The sequence below is a fragment of the Heptranchias perlo genome, chromosome 4 (assembly GCF_035084215.1).
Source record: "Heptranchias perlo isolate sHepPer1 chromosome 4, sHepPer1.hap1, whole genome shotgun sequence".
In the NCBI taxonomy this organism is placed as follows: domain Eukaryota; kingdom Metazoa; phylum Chordata; class Chondrichthyes; order Hexanchiformes; family Hexanchidae; genus Heptranchias; species Heptranchias perlo.
Genome location: NC_090328.1, coordinates 120,973,270 through 120,992,494, shown reverse-complemented (window position 1 = coordinate 120,992,494; position 19,225 = coordinate 120,973,270). Strand labels below are relative to the sequence as shown.

The following is a 19,225-nucleotide window of genomic DNA, read 5'->3' as shown; positions in this document are numbered from 1 at the left end:
AGGATATGGGAAAGGCGGGAAAGTGAAGTTGAGGTAAAAATCAGATCAGCCATGATCTCATTGAATGGCGGCGCAGGCTCGAGGGGCTGAATGGCCTACTCCTGCTCCTATCTCTTATGGTTATGGTAAACCAATTAAGTATTTTGAAGTGTGGTCACTGTTGTAATGTAGGCAAAGGAAGCAGCCAATTTGTGCAGAGCAGGGTCCCACAAAAAGCACTGATATAAATAGCCAATTAATCTGATTTTAGTACTGTTGGTTGCGGCTCGGACACCAGGAGAACTCTCTGCTCTTCTTCAAATATTAACAGGATCTTTGAGAGTGAGGCCTTAGTTTAACATTTCATCTGAAAGTCGGCACCTCCGACAGTGCAGCACTCCCTCTGTACTAGATCATGTGCTCAAGTTTCTGGAGTGGGGCTTGAACCCACGATCTTCTGACTCAGAAACGAGAAAGCAACCACTGAGTCAAGATTTAATAGATTTTTCTAGTTAGGAGAGTACAATTAACTCGCCAGCAGGTACACTGTGGCTTTTTTAAATTTTCATTGTTACGACAAGTGTTATGAAAATAATTTGAAGTGCGGTGAGATTTATTATAAATGTAACTCTGCTCACTTCTTGTTTGTAAACTACATCAGCCTGATTTATGATCACCTCAGCTCACTAAAATGTTCATCAGACTGTCTTTAAGAAGATTGCAGAAGTGTATGTGATGACATATGTGGGATTGCAGTTTGCAGTTCATATAACAAGGGATTTCATTGATATGGCTCCCAGGTCACACTATCATATGACTAGCTATTAGGCAGTAAAGGTGAACTCCTGTTTGTAAGGGATGTGAAGTCCGCTTATAAGAGAGACTGGTGACGAGAGATTATCCACTGCAGACCCAAGATTTGTAATAGCACAACAACAACAACACCTTGCATTTATATAGCACCTTTAACGTAGTAAAATGTCCCAAGACACTACACAGGAGTGATTATCAAACAAAATTTGACACTGAGCTACATAAGGAGATATTAGGGCAGAAGAGGTAGGTTTTAAGGAGCGTCTTAACGGGGAATAGGGAGATGGAGAGGTTTAGGGAGGGAATTCCAGAGCTTAGGACCCAGGCAGCTGGAGGCACAGCCGCCAATGGTGGGTCGAGGGAAATTGGGGATGCACAAAAGGCCAGAATTGGAGAAACGCAGAGATCTTGGGGGGTTGTAGGGCTAGAGGAGGTTACAGAGCTAGGGAGGGATGAGGCCATGGAAGGATTTGAAAACAAGGAAGAGAATTTTAAATCCGACGTGTTGCTGGACCGGGAGTCAGTGGAGGTCAGTGAGCACAGGGGTGATGGGTAAACGGGGCTCGGTGCGAATTGGGATACAGGCAGCAAATGAACGCAAGTTTACGGAGAGTGGAAGATGGGAGGCCGGCCGGGAGAGCATTGGAATAGACGAGTCTGGAAGTAACAGGAGCAGGGATGATGTTTGTTCTCTCTTATTGTAACGTTTACATTACGGAACTGGTTCTAGTCGAAGTGGTTCGGCAGAGTGTGCTGGGGCTGCTGGTGCTGTAGAATCTGCCCAGTTTACACTACAGGGCAAATTCCGCAGCAACACAAAATCGACTGCCCAGGATACGCTGTTTGAAAGTCAAAATATCTCAAAGGTACACTGCAGGGGAAGTGAGGCAGGAAGTAGGGAAGAAAGATGAGGGTAGTGACAAAACAAATTGTCAAATAGATGAGTTTTTGAGGAGGCTTTTGAAAGCTAGGAGAGGGATAGAGGGAGAAAATTTTAGAGTGTGTATGGTGAGGCTCTGTTACTGGGGTAGGGGGAACGGGCTCTGTTACTGGGGGAAGGGGATCAGGGAGGCTCTGTTACTGGGGGAGGGGGGATCGGGGAGGCTCAATTACTGGGGGAGGGAGGATCGGGGGGAAGGAGGATCGGGGGGGGGGGCTACGTTACTGGGGGAGGGAGGATCGGGGTGGGGTCTCTGTTACTGGGGGAGGGGGGATCGGCGGTGGGCTCTGTTACTGGGGGAGGTGGAATTGGGGAAGCTCAATTACTGGGGAGGGAGGATCGGGGGGGGCTCTGTTACTGGGAGAGGGGGGATCGGGGGGGCTCCGTTACTGGGGGAGGGAGGATCGGGGGGGCTCCGTTACTGGGGGAAGGGGATCAGGGAGGCTCTGTTACTGGGGAGGTGGAATCGGGGAGGCTCTATTACTGGGGGAGGGGTGATCGGGGGGGCTCTGTTACTGGGGGAGGGAGGATCGGGGGGGTTCTGTTACTGGGGGAGGGAGGATCGGGGGAGGGTCTATTACTGGGGGAGGCTCTGTTACGGGGGGAGGGGGGATGGGGGGGCTCTGTTACTGGGGGAGGGGGATCGGGGGGGCTCTGTTACTGGGGGAGGGGGGATCGGGGGGGGTTCTGATACTGGGGGAGGGAGGATTGGGGGGGCACTATTACTGGCAGAGGGGGATTGGGGGAGGCTGTATTACTAGGGGAGGGGGATCGGGGGGGTTGTGATACTGGGGGAGGGGGGATCCGGGAGGCTCTGTTACTGGGGGAGGGAGGATCGGGGGGGCTCTGTTACTGGGGGAGGGAGGATGGGGGGGGTCTCTGTTACTGGGGGAGGGAGGATCGGGGGGGGGGGCTCTGTTACTGGGGGAGGGAGGATCGGGGTGTCTCTATTACTGGAGAGGGAGGATCGTGGGGGGGGGCTCTGTTACTGGGGGATGGGGGATTGGGGGGGGCTCTATTACTGGGGATGGAGGATCGTGGTGGGGGGGTTCTGTTACTAGGGGAGGGGGAATCAGGGGGGCTCTGTTACTGGGGGAGGGGGAATCGGGGGGGGCGCTGATACTGGGGGAGGGAGGATTGTGGGGGGGCACTATTACTGGCAGAGGGGGATTGGGGGAGGCTCTATTACTAGGGGAGGGGGATCGGGGGGGCTCTGTTACTGGGGGAGGGGGGATGGGGGGCTCTATTACAGGGGAGGGAGGATCGGGGGGCTCTGTTGCTGGGGGAGGGAGGATTAAGGGGGCTCTATTGCTGGGGGAGGGGGATCGGGAGGGGCTCTGTTACTGGGGGAGGGAGGATCGGGGAGGGCTCTATTACTGGGGGAGGGGGATCGGGGGGGCTCTATTACTGGGGGAGGGGGGATCGGGAAGGGCTCTGTTACTGGGGGAGGGGGGCTCTAACTGGGGGAGGGGGGATCGGGGGGGGGTTCTGATACTGGGGAGGATGGATTGGGCTCTGTTACTGGGGGAGGGGGATCGGGCTCTGTTATTTGGGCAGGGGGATCGGGCTCGTTCTGTTACTGGCGGAGCGGAAATCGGGCTCTATTATTGGGGGAGGGGGATTGGGGGGTCTGTTTCTGAGGAATGGGGGATCGGGGGGCTCTGCTACTGGAGGAGGGGGGATCGGGCTCTGTTACTGGGGGAGGGGGATCAGGGGGGGTTCTGTTATTGGGGAAGGGGGATCGGGCTCTGTTATTGGGCAGGGGGATCGGGCTCGTTCTGTTACTGGCAGAGGGGGAATCGGGCTCTATTATTGGGGGAGGGGGATTGAGGTGCTCTGTTTCTGAGGAAGGGGGGATCGGGGGGCTCTGCTACTGGAGGAGTGGGGATAGGGCATGGCCTGTTACTGGGGCAGATACGATTGAACAAGAAGGCTCACCATGAGCATTCTCAAGGGCATCTAGGGTTGGGTAATAAATGCCGGCCTTGCCAGCGACGCCCATATCCTGAGAATGGATTTTTAAAAAGCTGCCCTTCCAGCATAACGAAGCACCTTCAAGAAAGAATTTGAAACAAAGCGATAAAGTTATAAAAAAAATATATATATATAAATCACTGAGGACTGAAATTTACAGAGCAATCAAACAATTCTTCAGGGTATAGTGTTTAAAGCATGTGGGAGCACAGAGCTATCATGAATACATGAATCTCATTTTTCTAATTGCTTATTTTTATACTGAAATGCCATCTTGTACTCTAAAGGTCTAACGAGGCATTCTCACTCAAAGAGCCTGTTTTAAATGGTTCAAACAGTTCAAAGGGTCCTCAATTACATCTATTACAGTCTGTTGCTGGTGATTTTATGAGTGTCGGCATTTAAAGGAGAGATAGTCCTTCACGTATAGCGAACTTACCCTTCAAAATGTGGGTTGTGTGGCTCGTTTTGGTTTTGTAACAGATTTGCGATAATTCAAGTAGCGGTAATAGTGAGTATAGGACATGATCTGTAGCAGACGTCTCCAAGTTTTTTGTCTGTGTGGACAACATAGGGGCATACCATGGTACCTCAGGGCCGCATATAAGGTCTAAATCCATCTTCTTATTCATTTGTATATATCTCAAGTCGCTGATACTAACTGCTCTTGGCTTCTGGCTTCGGATCTGTCTCAGCAAAGAGACAACAATGCTGGGACAGTCCTTTTCAACCCAGCAGGTCCACAAAATCCAAATAGGACAAACCAGCGAATAACGGCAGATTCAGCAGTGACGCACTCTCGCATGGTGACTCGCGTCCCACTCCAGAGACTTGAGCACAAAATCTACACCGTTGCTCCCAGTGCAGTACTGAGGGAGTGCTGCACTGTCGGAGGTGCCGTCTTTCAGAAGAGACGTTATTCTGAGGCCCCGTCTGCCGTCTCGGGCGGATGTAAAAGATCCTATGGCACTATTTTGAAGAAGAGCAGGGGAGTTCTTCCTGGTGTCCTGGCCAATATTTATCCCTCAATCAACATCACTAAAAAAGAAACAGATTATCTGGTCATTATTTCATTGCTGTTTGTGAGACCTTGCTGTGCTCAAATTAGCTGCCCTGTTTCCTACATTACAACAGTGACCGCACATCGTTGGCTGTAAAGCACTTTGGGATAACCTGAGGTCATGAAAGGCGCTACATAAATGCAAGTTCGTTCTTACTCTCTTTCTTTCTTTCCTTCCTTCCTTCCTCCCGTCCTTCTATCTGTCCGTCCTTCCTTCCTTCCTTCTTTCCTTCCGTTCATCCTTCCTTCCTTCCTTCCACACCGTACCCACTGGAGCAGTTAGCCCTATCTCTGTATCCTTATCTCCATATCCCGATCTCCGTATCCCTAGCTCTGTATCTCTAGCTTTGTATCCCTATCTCTATATCCCTATCTCTATATCCCTATCTCTGTAACCTCCTCCAGCCCTGCAACCCTCCGAGAACTCTGCGTTCCTCCAATTCTGCCCTCTTGTGCATCCTCCACTTCCTTTGCCCCACCATTGGCGGCCGTGCCTTCAGCTGCCTAGGTCCTAAGCTCTGGAATTCCCTCCCAACCCTCTTCACCTCTCTACCTCTCTCTCCTCCTTTAAGATTCTGCTTAAAACCTACCTTTTTGACCAAGCGTTTGGTCACCTGTCCTAATGTCTCCTTCTGTGGCTTGGTGTCAATTTCTTTCTCTGGTTACACTCCTGTGAAGCGATTTGGGACATTTTACTACGTTAAAGGCGCTATATAGATGCAAGTTGATGTTGCTGTTATTGACAACACTCACTGTCTGGGCTCACACATGATGAGTGGGAATGCGGATCAGATAGCCGATGGTTGTTGGTGCCGTTGGTCCATATCTCAGTCGGACATCAACACCTTGGGAAAGGCATTCAGAGCATTTCTGATGACATCATGCCATTGTATTCAGAAGGTAGCCATACATTGCTGCAATGTTCCTTCAAGTACAGTAGCAGGAAATACAAGCATTCCACTACTCTAAAAATAATGAATAGTTTTGGAATGAGGTCAGAACCAATTATTTTCTGGCACAATCATAGCTGAATCACATTAGGGAGAAATGTTTTGCATTAAAGTTAACAGTGTCAACTGTGGCTCAGTACGGAGAGAGTGCTGCACTGTCGGAGGTCCGTCTTTCAGATGAGGTGCTAAACCGCGGCTCCGTCTGCCCTCTCAGGTGGATGTAAAATTTCCCACGGCACTATTCGAAGAAGAGCAGGGGGAGTTCTCCCCGGTGTCCTGGCCAATATTTATCCCTCAACCAACAACATAAAACAGATTATCTTTTCATTATCCCATTGCTGTTTGTGGGAGCTTGCTGTGCGCAAATTGGCTGCCGCGTTCCCCTACATTACAACAGTGACTACACTTCAAAAGTAATGAATTGGCTGTAAAGTGCTTTGGGACGTCCTGAGGTTGTGAAAGACGCTATAGAAATCCAAGTTCTTTCTATTTGCACCAAAACTGACATCGAACAGAAAGTCAGATTACAAAATTTAGGAGAAAAAACGGAAACTATTGAGAAACAAGATGAATTATAAAAAGGAGTTTTAACTCACACCTCTCTGTGTGGTGCTGGGTGGTTTGCATTTTAATACCTTTTGGAAACCACAATGCATTTCCCTCACCGAATGTTGCTGTAATCAATGATCTGTGATGTGGGTGTGTCACTGCCCCTATTCAAAATCTAGAAACACTGATTGAATTAAATTTTCAGCGGCTTGTAGGCGAGCCTCAATATTTCCTGCCTCAGCTACTCTATTTAACGCCAATCATGAGATTGCGATTCTGCTCATTGTTTGCTCTGATCCAGCTGTTCAGTGCAAAGCCTGGTGCTTGTGCTGCTTTTTATTGTTCTGGTTTAATACACCGTTCTCGGGCACTCTGCTGTATCAGCAGCGAGGCTCGTAGTGCTGCCAGTCATTTTGTTTCCCATTTTCCCCACCAACAGATGCAGTGAATTACGTTTTTTCTCGGATTCCCGACCTTCCGACTCTCTGCTCACAAAGGACAGAGGCGATGAAAGGGCAGGACGGCACAGAGAAGGTGGCGGGTAAGTCACAGAGAAGAGGCAGTATAAACTAAATGGTACAATTTAAAGGGGGTGCAGGAACAAGGAGACCTGGGGGTTCACGTACACAAATCTTTGAAGGTGGCAGGACAAGTTGATAAGGCTGTTAAAAAAGCATATGGGATCCTGGGCTTTATTAACAGAGGCATAGAATACAAACGCAAGGAGGTAATGTTAAACCTTTATAAATCACTGGTTAGGCCTCAGCTGGAGTATTGTGTCCAATTCTGGGCATCATATTTTAGGAAGGATGTCAAGGCCTTGGAGAGGGTCCATAGGAGATTTACTAGAATGGTACCAGGGATGAAAGACTTCAATTACGTGGGGAGACTGGAGAAACTGGGGTTCTTCTCTATAGAGCAGAGAAGGTAAAGGGAAGATTTAATAGAGGTGTTCAAAATCATGAAGGGTTTTGGTAGAGTACATAAGGAGAAACTGTTTCCATTGGCAGGAGGGTTGGTAACCAGAGGACAGAGATTTAAAGTAATTGGCAAATGAACCAGAGGCGAGATGAGGAGACATTTTTTTACACAGTGAGTTGCTATGATCTGGAATGCACGGCCTGAGGGGTGGTGGAAGCAGATTCAATAATAACTTGCAAAAGGGAATTGGATAAATACTTAATGGGGAAAAAATTGCAGGGCTCTGGGGAAAGAGCAGGGGAATGGGACTAATTGGATAGCTCTTTCAAAGAGCCGGCACAGGCACGATGGGCCGAATGGCCTCCTGCGGTGTATCATTCTATGATTCTCTGATAAAACAACAGTGAATGAGCTTCAACAGTGCTCAAGAATGACGGCAAGTCTTGCAAAGTCCTGATGGACCAGGGTACAAGCAGCTGTTTTGCCCACCCCTTCTTACCTAACTGGCCACTGCCCATGTGTGTGAGCCTAAGACAGCGAGTGCTGGCAGGTTATTCATCAAGAGAAGCAACCCCATCCTTACCCAGTGTCTTTTCTGGAAGAGAGCCCTGTTTAATGACCGGGAACGGTGGTTGATTTTTGTTTGCCCTTTCTCTTGCCCTAGGGGCACTGTGACCAAGTTCAGTCTCCTCCAATTCCACTCCAGCTGAGGTTAGCTAACTCAGGACTGACCAGGCACCAAGCCCTGCAATCCTCTGATCTGCAGGATGTCGCAATTTTGATGATTCTATTTTAAAAGAATACCCTGCTACTGCTGGACAGATGCCTTGAATACACCCTCAGTGTCGATCTGGGGTTTCATATGTTTGGTTGCACCTAGTCTGAACTCAAATGCATAAAAACAGTACATTGAAGGGAAGGTAGAGCTTTATATATAAAAAAAACAAGCAACAGAATAGACCACTTGGCCTACTGAAGCTTGTCCCTTTAGTATCCTAACTATCCCAGCCTAACATTCAACTGCGTTTTGTTTTAAAGTCTGCCTCTTTACTACCCTGCTTGTCAGACTATGCCAAACATTTATCAACTTTTGCGTGAAGTTCATTATCATCTAAATATCCTTTTCACTCGTTTATACTTACGACCACTGATCCTTGTATCCAGCCTGATTTAAAAGTAATATTCAGGATTTATATTATCCTAGTGGACCAACATACTGTACTGCTATATTTATTATGCCATCAGTTATGCTATACTATAGTTCAACAAGCCTTCCCTCTAGGCTGTGGAGATCATTTTTATAACCTTTCTTCATAGGTCATCGCCCTGACACTTAAGATCATTCTTGCTACTTTTCTCTGCATCTTCGCTCCTTTAAATTAAATAGCCTGCCAACAATCATCACTTAAGCTATCATAGAAAAGAAAGAAAGAACTTGCATTTATATAGCGCCTTTCATGACCTCAGGACGTCCTAAAGCGCTTTACAGCCAATGAAGTTCTTTTGAAGTGTAGTCACTGTTGTAATGTAGGAAACGCAGCAGCCAAATTGCGCACAGCAAGCTCCCACAAACTGTATTGTGATAATACTCAGATAATCTGTTTTGGTGACGTTGTTTGAGGGATAAATATTGGCCAGGACACCAGGCAGAACTCCTCTGCACTTCTTTGAATAGTGCCATGGGATCTTTTACATCTATCTGAGAGAGCAGATAGGGCCTCGGTTCAACATCTTATCCGAAAGACGGCACCACCGACAGTGTAGCACTCCCTCAGTACTGCACTGAGAGCGTTAGCCTAAACTTTGTGCTCAAGTCTCTGGAGCAGGACTTAAACCCACAACCTTCTGTCTCACAAGCGAGAGTGCTACCACAGAGCCACAGCCTAACCTCTATGCTGGCCAGTTAATGCTAAGTATATGCAAATTTCATTGAATGCTTATCAGAAAGCTAACGCAGTGGCAAATGCCCAATTCATCTCAGCCAAGCACTGATGGAAAATAAGAGCTCTTCCCAATGGCTGAGTAGGTTAAAGCAGCACATGGTGTAGCACTGAGCCATACAGACCGGAGGGCCCCAGTTTGAGCTCCAGTTATGTGCTGAGTTAATTGATATCAGTAAAATAGGTGGTAGAGGTGCTGCCATTGGCATCAGCATGTCTGAGGGTGCAAAAATTAGCCAGGTTGCCATTCTGATTGCCGTCCAGTCATCCATGCTGCATTATATATGGATGTCAGAATGAGGACAGTGCCCTGCTCAGCTACGATGCCCCACACAGTTAAATAGCATTCAAATGCTTACTATTGAAATCGGCACAATGAAGAATTGCCACAATGGTGAGCTGCTGATGCCAATGGGAAATGGGATAGCAGTAGATAGGTTCAGAAGAGCTATCACCATCACGGGCACAATGGGAATGAATCATAGTGCATATAATTCACTTGCAATATGACTGATATGATACATCTTTATCTTGGTATGTTCCATCAGAACCAATTTTAGCACTGATTTCACTCCCATCATTACAATCAAATCTTCCATTTAATTTATTATCCTTTACCATTGTTTAAACTAAGGATTTCCATGAGACTATATATAGATGTTTTAGGAAAGCATGAAAAAGTATGTAATAAAAATCTGATATGCAAAAATTTTGATCTAAATCCTCTATCCTCTATCTGGCCAAAGTAAGACTATCTGCTCCATTAATATGTGTGTTCTTGATATTACAGCAGTGTATGCCATGGAGATCAACGTACAAAAAGACAAACAAACAGGAGAAACCAAGGTCCTCTCCACAGCTCCCTTGGGTCCTGAGGGAGTTCACCAGAGAGGGGTTAAGGTGTACGATGATGGCAGCAAGGTTGTGTATGAGGTACGTTCTGGAGGTGCAGTGGTGGAGAACGGAATTCATCACCTAACCACATCAGAAGTGGATCAGCTGATACACAGAGCAGGGAGAACGAATGTGAGTGACAACAAATGTGTGAGTGAATCACTGACTGTATCGGAAAGTAGTGCATCGCCTGACGACACGAGGAGCCCTGGAGATAGCGGACATAAGAAAGATATGATTCACAAGGAAGCTAAGCTGGAAATGGTCCCTAAACCTCATAATCCAGGTCACGCGGGGAAACCAAGTCATCAGATTCCAACAGGAGAAGCCCCCAAGGCCAGCGCTGAGCATCCAGTAACAATGATCTTCATGGGATATCAGAACGTGGAGGACGAGGAGGAAACGAACAAACTGCTGGGCTATGAGGGTGCCATCCAGGCTGAACTTGTGCTGATAGATGAAGACGATGAGAAGTCATTGCGAGAGAAGACCGTGACAGACGTCTCAACGATAGACGGCAACGCAGCTGAATTGGTTGCTGGGAAATCCATGACGGAGGCTTCTGAGACCCTCTCAGCGGAAGAGAACGAAGGGACAGACACCGGAACAGAACCAGCCGCAGGTACAGAAAAGAAAAAGCGCTGTAAATGCTGTACTGTCATGTGACCACTTCTCCAGTCTTTACGATCACACTATCTCTCACTGACTTTTTTAACCTCATTTTACTAATCACACTGACAGTACTGTGAACTGGGAGGGAATCTCTCAACTCTCCTTCCTTACTTCATTGGAAATCCTCTCTTTAATGCTCAACTAACTATGGTATAACCAACACCAGGACAACTTTACTGGTTATACCTTTTTGAGTTTTACATAGAATTTACAGCACAGAAACAGGCCATTCGGACTAACTGGTCTTTGCCGGTGCTTATGCTCCACATGAGCCTCCTCCCACCTTGCTTCATCTAACCCTATCTACATAGCCTTCTATTTCTATCTCCCTCATGTGTTTTTCTAGCTTCCCCTTAAAGGCATCTGTGCTATTCGCCTCAACTACTCCATGTGGTAGCAAGTTCCACATTCTAACCACTCTCTGGGTAAAGAAGTTTCACCTGAATTCCTTATTGGATTTATTAGTGACTATCTTATATTAATGGCCCTTCTTTCCTTGATAAATGAAAACTACTTCAATAAAATAAAGAATAAGAATTTAGAGAATTGCCAGTGGAAAAGGATAGAAGAGCAATAGCCAATTAACAATACTCTTATGAAGAAACACAAGGATAATAGTTAATTTTGCAATCAGCGAGATCTGTGATTCTATTCTTTCTGTCTCACTTTTTTGGAATCAAATCACAGCAAATGTTGATTCGTGCCATCTCTGGCATTTGCATTTCCTGCCTAATTGAAACTTTTTTTTCCTGAAGTCCTGATTCGTCTCAACAGCTTCAATTCCTACCTGTTGAAATTTTTCCTACAAAAGCAAGCAGACACATGTATACTTTATCCACACCTTTCAGTCAGATGCAAAGATTTCCTGACTTTCTTTACATTTACGGAGACATTCTAAACAGAAAGGTAGCCATTCTGCCCCCTCCCACTTCTGCCATCGATGAAATCGCATTGGTAAGATTGCACAATATGGTTTGGTTCCAACATAACAAAGACACGGGGTGGAGTGGAGTGGGGTGGGAAGGGAAGGGAAAGGAAAACTTCCTTCCTGCTGTGACTTCCCACCATGGCTCAGTGGATAAGTATATAGCCTGATGTAATATTGAGCTTTACAGATCCGAGGGTTGCAGGTTCCATTCCCAATCTGTGCTGAGTGAGCCCACCTCAAGCCCCAAAGCTGTTTGGGGTGCTACAGTTGGTGAGAAGGGTCAAAATTAGCCAGAGTTTCTGCACCTCATTGTTATCCTGTGACCCTGCTGGAAAGTAGACATCAAGTGATTGGGTTTAGATCCTCTAAGGATGTATGGAGATTCTCATGGGTGTTGATCTTGACTTTGTACAACAGTGTAAAATGGGTGATAGCAAGTCCTGTCAAGAGAGATGTAAAGCTGACTTGCTATCACCCATCTTACACTATTGCACAAAGGCAAGGTCTACTTTTGGTAGCACAGTAAGGTATGATGTACAAGCTGTAACCCTGGAGTGGAGGTATATCAGCAACCATTTATTTCTCATTTGCCAGAACCCTAAGTCCTTAAACTAATCCAGACATATTTGCTATTTTCGGCCAACGGTAAAGCTTAAAAAACTATCCAGGTTTTATCAATGTACAGAAAAAAGTGTTGCAAATAATGGAGCATCATCGGGCATTAATTACACTGAATACATTTAACACGTGCAGGCATGAGGAATCCATTCCTAAATCTCTTTGTGCAACAGATCCATAAGTGACATATTTTGTTATAGAAACCCTATGGGTAATCACTATACAATTAACCTATTCAACAGCAACTTAAAAAAATATCAATAGCTGTCCTACATTTAACCGAGATTTCCTACAAGCATCCTGTTTCCCTTGATAGGTTTGTTCCTTAAGAGCCACAAGCTGGATATTTGCTTTCATCTAGAATATTATGAAGATAATAGCTAAAACTTATTTCAAGTTTTAATGTTTAACTACATTTTTAACAGGCTTCTCTGTAGAATCACATATAATTCCAATTTGCTCAGAGACCACAAACAAGAGGTGGGGGGTGGGTGATAGCAGGTGGTAGATTCTCCTGAAATGTGCAAATAGGCCTTGCCATTTATCAATGTCGTAGAAACCGATGGGACACAGTTTTGAGGAGGAAGGGGGCTCAAATCTGTTGACTGTTACCTGAAAATACATCTTAAAAGAACAGTCAAGGAACAGAGATACAAAACCATGGGGAAAAGCAGCAAACAGTGGTAGTACTTACCCACTGAGCTACCTTTGTTAAGCTCGCAAAGTATGCCACTGTTTAACCGGTGAATAAACTCGCCAACTATAATTCTATGACATTGAGGGTATTTTACTCTGGCCCAACGTAAAGTCATGGGGGTAGATCTTGACTTTGTACAATGTTGTAGAACGGGGGATAGCGAGTCAGCAGCCTGTTTTACATCTCTCCCCTTTATTATTTTCATTGAAGTCATTGAAATAAAAGTCGGGAGAGATGTAAAACAGGCTGCCGACTCGCTATTTCACCCCTTCGACACTATCGCACAAAGTCGAGAGCTACCCGCGCGTTATCTAAATGTATCCTGGTATATTGGGTTCTCAGGATACCACATACCCAACCAGTCCGTGCAAGGTGCCAGATGATGGAGATTTTTTTGTGTTTTCTAAAAGGATAATAATTTTACTTTTCTCAAACTTTTTTTTGGATTATACTTAACAATTTATGAATCAGCCTTGTACTTTTGTAAGGTTTTTGTATTGATAAGAAGCAAAAAAAAAGTCCAATTTTTAGAATTCTAGTGCCTTTCTCTTCCAGCCTCAATTGCACCAACTCGTGTGCAGTGCATTGCAGTGATTCCAGGGGCCTGGAGCAGTGAGAATGGACGGCATGGCTAATTTGACTTGAGATAGGATCAGCTGCCTGCGTAGTTCTGATGGTTTTAAGTCTGCAGATATCTGGCATCCTGTACAATTTAGTTGGTTCCCCCCACCCCTTCCCAGTTCACAGTGTCTGGATTGCACAGGCTAGAAATGAGCCCAACTGAGAATGAACTAACAGTAAGAAGCAGCCATTGATTTTCTATGATGCCTTTTAGTGACTGTGCCTATTTTTTTTCCTCTCCCCACAAGATAATGGGTTTGCCAAGTTTCAATTTTATTAAGGCTACTGCTGTATTTGAATGTACAACATATGATATAAAATGGTTGTTAACTAATATCTCGTTGAAGGGATGGGCATTGCCCCATCTTCACCTCTCTTTCAATTGTTAAAGGTTGTGAATTTCCTACTTTTAAAACAAAATTCTGATTCTACTCTTATGATTATTTTTTTCTGGCACATATTTACACAACGGCTAACATAGCTGTTCTCCCTAAAGGGTGTCTTTGAAGTGACCATTTTGTACCTTGTTCTATTGCGGTTTGTATGATATTTCTACTTTTTTTCTTTTTTTTAAAGCATTATACTCCGGAACATAACATAGTGACTATTGCTGTTTCTAAAAATTCAACGCAATGTGCAGTTATTGTTCTCTGTGCTCTTTTCCTTTTAGTACCAATACCAATGAGCTCTTTTACATTCACTTAGCCTTAATACCATCCAGCCGCCCACTGTAGCTTATACAAACATCCCATCCTGTACAATAACACCATGGGGACTTAAAACAGCAGCTTATTTTTTCCCCCTAAATTAATTAACCCCTTGAGCACTGAATGTCCTTTCCAGCGTTTAAGTAGCACACATGATCTGGCCTTTGATATAAAATGTAATTTTAAATTGTGCGCATTTTTAAGACTTATGAAATAGAACTGAAGAAAACCATGAACTCTGAATTCAACACACACACACACACCCCTACAAATTTTCCATCTGGGTCCAGAAGCATTGGTATAATCCATAAGAAAATTACTACCTAAACAGTCAAAATTGTTATCTTCACAAAACTCTTAGCCATTATGAGCACTGAAATCCTTCACCGAAATCCAACAATAACTTCCCGCTGAAGATGAATTTTAAAATATCTCAATGAATTTGTATTTTAGCTCGGATTCTCCCTGATTAGAATCGTGTCTTGTTCAACTTGCTACTATCAAAATTTAACACCTGGGAGGGGGAAAAAAAATTGGATAGGGCCTATTATTGGGCGGGGGTAGCGTAATCCACTATTACGCTGCGCCCAATGGCCCCTGCGCAGGCAGGACGAGACTTTCGTGAGGACTTACCTTGAGGCAGCATTCCGAATCAACATTGACACAAGGATTCGATGCAATTCGCACTTTCCACCAGCAGGGGAAGCCCCAATCTCTTAAAGGCAGGCTGTCACTTAAAAATCTCTTAAAGGTAACTGGTACCTGTTATTTGCTGAAAATAACAGTCTGCTGTCTGCACGGAGTCTGAACGGACATCACACATGTAAAACACAGATGTGGCTCCCCTCCCCATGTTTACAAACTGATGAGTTATGTTAAAACATTGAATAAAGGTTGCGCACTACTAAATCCCACATCCTCCAATCTGCATGCCAGACTTCACCAATCTGCCAATCTGAGTTTGTACCAGGCCTACGAGAGTGCACCAAGGTTCTCTGATGATGCACTAGAGACCTTGGTGGTGGTGGACAGAAGGAGGGACATCCTATATCCGCAGGGGAGCAAGAGGCCCTCCAGACGTATACCCAAAAGGCAGTGGGAGGCAGCGGGGGACGGAGTCAATCCCAGGCGCACAGCATCATGAACATGGATGCAGTGCAGGAAGAAGTTCAATGCTTTGACATGAGTGGGCAAGGTGAGTGAGGTCAACTATCAAGTGGCGTCTCCTACCAACTGCACCACGCACTACACCCCCCATCACCCACATACCAACAAACTCTTTCCATCAGTACTCAACTCTTGAACCAGAAGCTTCCTCTCACCCTCACACATTACCACTGTTTCAAGCCACCCACCCACAACTCACAGGCCACACACTGGCAGCTATTCAACCATGACAGGCACATCACCCAGACACACATCCCACTTTCTTGTAGGTTAAGGTGGAGCATATCAACAGGCAGCAAGTGGCAGTGGTATTTAGCCCCTCAAGCCTGTTCCGCCATTCAGTGAGATCATGGTGGACCTGTGACCTAACTCCATATACCCACCTTAGCCCCATATCCCTTAATATCCTTGGTTCACAGAAATCTATCAATCTCAGATTTAGAATTCACAATTGAGCTAGCATCAACTGCCATTTGCAGAACAGCGTTCCAAACTTCTCCCACCTTTTGCATGTAGAAGCATTTCCTAACTTCACTCCTGCACGTCCTGGCTCTAAATGTTAGGCTATGTCCCCTTGTCCTAGTATTCAAGCATAGGAGACCTCCAAAAACAGTTACAAATGTCTTGGCAGCCAGAAGCAATAATCCAGCCACTAACCTGTAAATCCTGCATGGTCCCTTTAAATAGTGCTGGTGGGGGTCCTCCAGGCACTCTAAGACACGTTCAGATGGTCGGGGTTAAGACTGTGTGTTGAGTTGAGCGCTAAGTCCCAAAATGGTTTCAATCACTTTAAATCAGCGTTGCACACACTGATTGTATCCATTTTCTCCTTACTTTACATGCTTCCGGCCTTCAGTATTTGCGCATGCCCTAACTCCTATACCAAGATGGCGTCCAGCGCACGTCGTACTGGAAATGTGCGTGCACAGCCAAGACGCTATCTTGGATGTTGGAGAGGCCGTGTAGTGCCCAAAACAACGGGTGCTGCACGGCCCAATTTAGCGCCCCCAGTCTGTTGTGCCCCTAGACAAAATAGTATCATAAAGCTGCCCCAAGTTATGATGTACGAGCTGACATTGTGAATAATTCGAGTTATCTTTGAAAAACACTTTAAAGCACGGGTGATTTTCCCCTGGATATCCTCCTCCCCTTGACCAAAGCTCAGGTCTCCAATTTAACGCTTCTGAGCTACTAATTTGAAGTAACGTCATGCGGCTGATCGGCAGGGGTTTCACTTCTGGGAGATTTCTTCACTCAGCCGTTATGACTCCTAGTGCTCAATATTGACAAGTTTCTTGCTCTGGAATGACTGGCACACGGCAGACAGTTCTTTATCAGCTGGCTACTCTGGTGTTGGTCTGAGAAAAGCCATTCAGACACAACTGATTTGATCAACCTTACCACAAGCAATAATGCAGTTTTCAATGCAGGCTCTCCCTGTTTTTTTCATTGACATACGGCATGTTCATGGAGCAATAAGGGTATTTCTAGTGGAAGGGCTCTCAAGTAAGCAGTACAATCATAGAATCATATAGCACAGGAGGAGGTCATTCGGCCCATTTTACCTGAGTCGACTCTTTGAAAGAGCTTTCCAATTAGTCCCATACCAACACTTTCCCCATCGCCCTGCAAATTTTTCCTTTTCAAGTATATATCCAATTCTCTTTTGAAAGTTACTATTGAATCTGCTTCCACTGCCCTTTCAGGCAGTGCATTCCAGATATGCACTGTGCATGTTCCCTTTCAAATTACAATGCCTTTGAGAAGAAATAAAATATTATGGGCTTAAGCAATGGAACCTTAACTGTCCCTAAAGGAGTTCAAATCTCCACTTCCACTGACATTCACACTCGAACATTCCCCTATAGGGGACGAGTTCTACCAGTTTTAGCCCAGGTCATTTGAACGGGGAGGGGTGAAGAAGTGATGGGAATTTCTTCCCAGGCTGCATAAGCACAGTTCCTATGGGTCAACCGAGAAGCATTATGGTCTACATCTGAGAAACTGTCCCTGGACTAAAGAGATAGGGAGGGAGTTACCCTGAGTGGGGAAGAGGAGAAAGGAACCGAATAGTGAATTAATTCCATTTTCAGAAGAAAATATCACTTTGTTCATCACTATCTTCGCCCTACAGTGGCAATAAATGTGAAGTCACATTTCCATGCATGAGGGCGAAGGAATTTATTAGACACAAAGTTTTGATTGATCAGGCCATACCACTTATTTCTGAGAGCCATTGTGCATTAAGATATTCTGATGAAAATACATTTTATTAACCGCCATTTTTGGTGGGGGTTGGTTCAAGGCAGGAAACCACAACTTGCTGGTTGGGTCTGTCAGTCTTGTGTACGCACAGAAAGGACAGTGGTCATAGAGAATACACATCATGAAAAATCTCAGACAAGACACTTCATGTAACTCACCCAAATTCCATACACACACATGGATTACCATGAGGTCACAGTCACCACTGATTTATTTCTGATAAGCCACTAGGTTTAAGTCATCTGTCCAATTCTTACATTGAAAATATGGGGGAATATAACCCTGCTCTTTGATCCACCATCTGTAGCATAAATTTCTTTGTCGACCTGTTCGAACTGAAAGGTTTTTTTCTGATGACCCCAAGAGAACCCACAGACCTGATGAAATGGAGACAGGTGCATTCTTTAAATATCTTGGGGCTTTAATTCTTAGATTGCTGATCCCGCCATGCAACATGTGTTCCTTAACATCACCATTTTGCCTTTATGGCGAGCAGCTCATTAAAGGAGCATTGTTGCCCTGCAAGTTGACTTGCAAGACACATTGGGAGGTTTGTCAATTAACTGACGTACAATGGTGTCATTGCATCACCCATTGCATCTGGCGTTAGTTTTTTTTAAACTTGATTAAAAAAAATTGGCAACAATTATCTGAAAACCAAACTCCAGGAGTTTGTACCTCCAGTGCAAATTGTACTTGGTGGCTAACACAGGTAGAATTTGACCGTGAGTTTAAAATCTACACAATAAAAGTGCTGGTGTCCCTTTAAGATGCTTTCACTGTTTCATTTGCATTGTTTTGCTTCAGATTGCTGGTGGAAATTATACAGAGGAGTCCAATTACATCAAAATTGATTTCAGCCAATGTGACTAAATTTTTTTAAAAGTTGAGCTCACTAGATTTCAAATGTTGGGTTTAGTTGCACTATTTTAAAAGTGCAATTGAAAATATTTTCTAGTATCCTATTAATATTACCATTTTACAATTGCACTAAATTATTTCCATCAGTCTTTTTGTAATGCTAACATTAGTGAGACTCAACACATTGGCCACAAGGAATTTGTAATGCAAAAAGTTATTCACTCGTGGGCAGTGCTAAAGCTGCAATGGGCGGGGCTAATGATGCAGTGGGCAGCACGCTGTAGCGGGTGGAGCTAAAGCTGTAGCTTCAATATTTTCACATATAAGTTTGCCATTAGAATTAGCATGTGATAAAGTGAGATAGAATTCTCGTACATACCCAGTTCAATATCTTCAATAGACAACGACTTAAAGAACTGGCATTTGCCTTATAAGAGTATAATCAGAAAGAATCACTGCCTGGAATTAGTCAAAACATAGGATTAACACTAGAATTGTTTGCGCCTCTAGTGGCTAGCTGAAGTGGGTGAGTGGGTGGAATGGAGAGTTTCATTTTGCACATGTTCCAGTGTCCGTAATGCAATAGGCACTTCTCACACGACCACACTCAGGCTTGCTTGGAATGAACCACATTGCTACGCTACATTCAGTAAAATGAGCATAATCGTT

At 45.0% G+C, this 19,225-nt stretch overlaps 1 protein-coding gene across 1 annotated transcript in view; it reads left to right on the top strand.

Moving 5' to 3' along the window:
* palm2akap2 (PALM2 and AKAP2 fusion) overlaps positions 1-11,229 on the top strand; it is a 123,920-nt gene extending 112,691 nt beyond the window's left edge. Inside the window, exons 7-8 of the mRNA XM_067983610.1 lie at positions 6,705-6,806; positions 9,917-11,229. Of these exons, the coding sequence (XP_067839711.1) occupies positions 6,705-6,806; positions 9,917-10,686 (872 nt within the window). The 3' untranslated portion in view covers positions 10,687-11,229. The remainder of the gene's footprint in view (positions 1-6,704; positions 6,807-9,916) is intronic.
* The last annotated feature ends 7,996 nt before the right edge of the window (positions 11,230-19,225 follow it).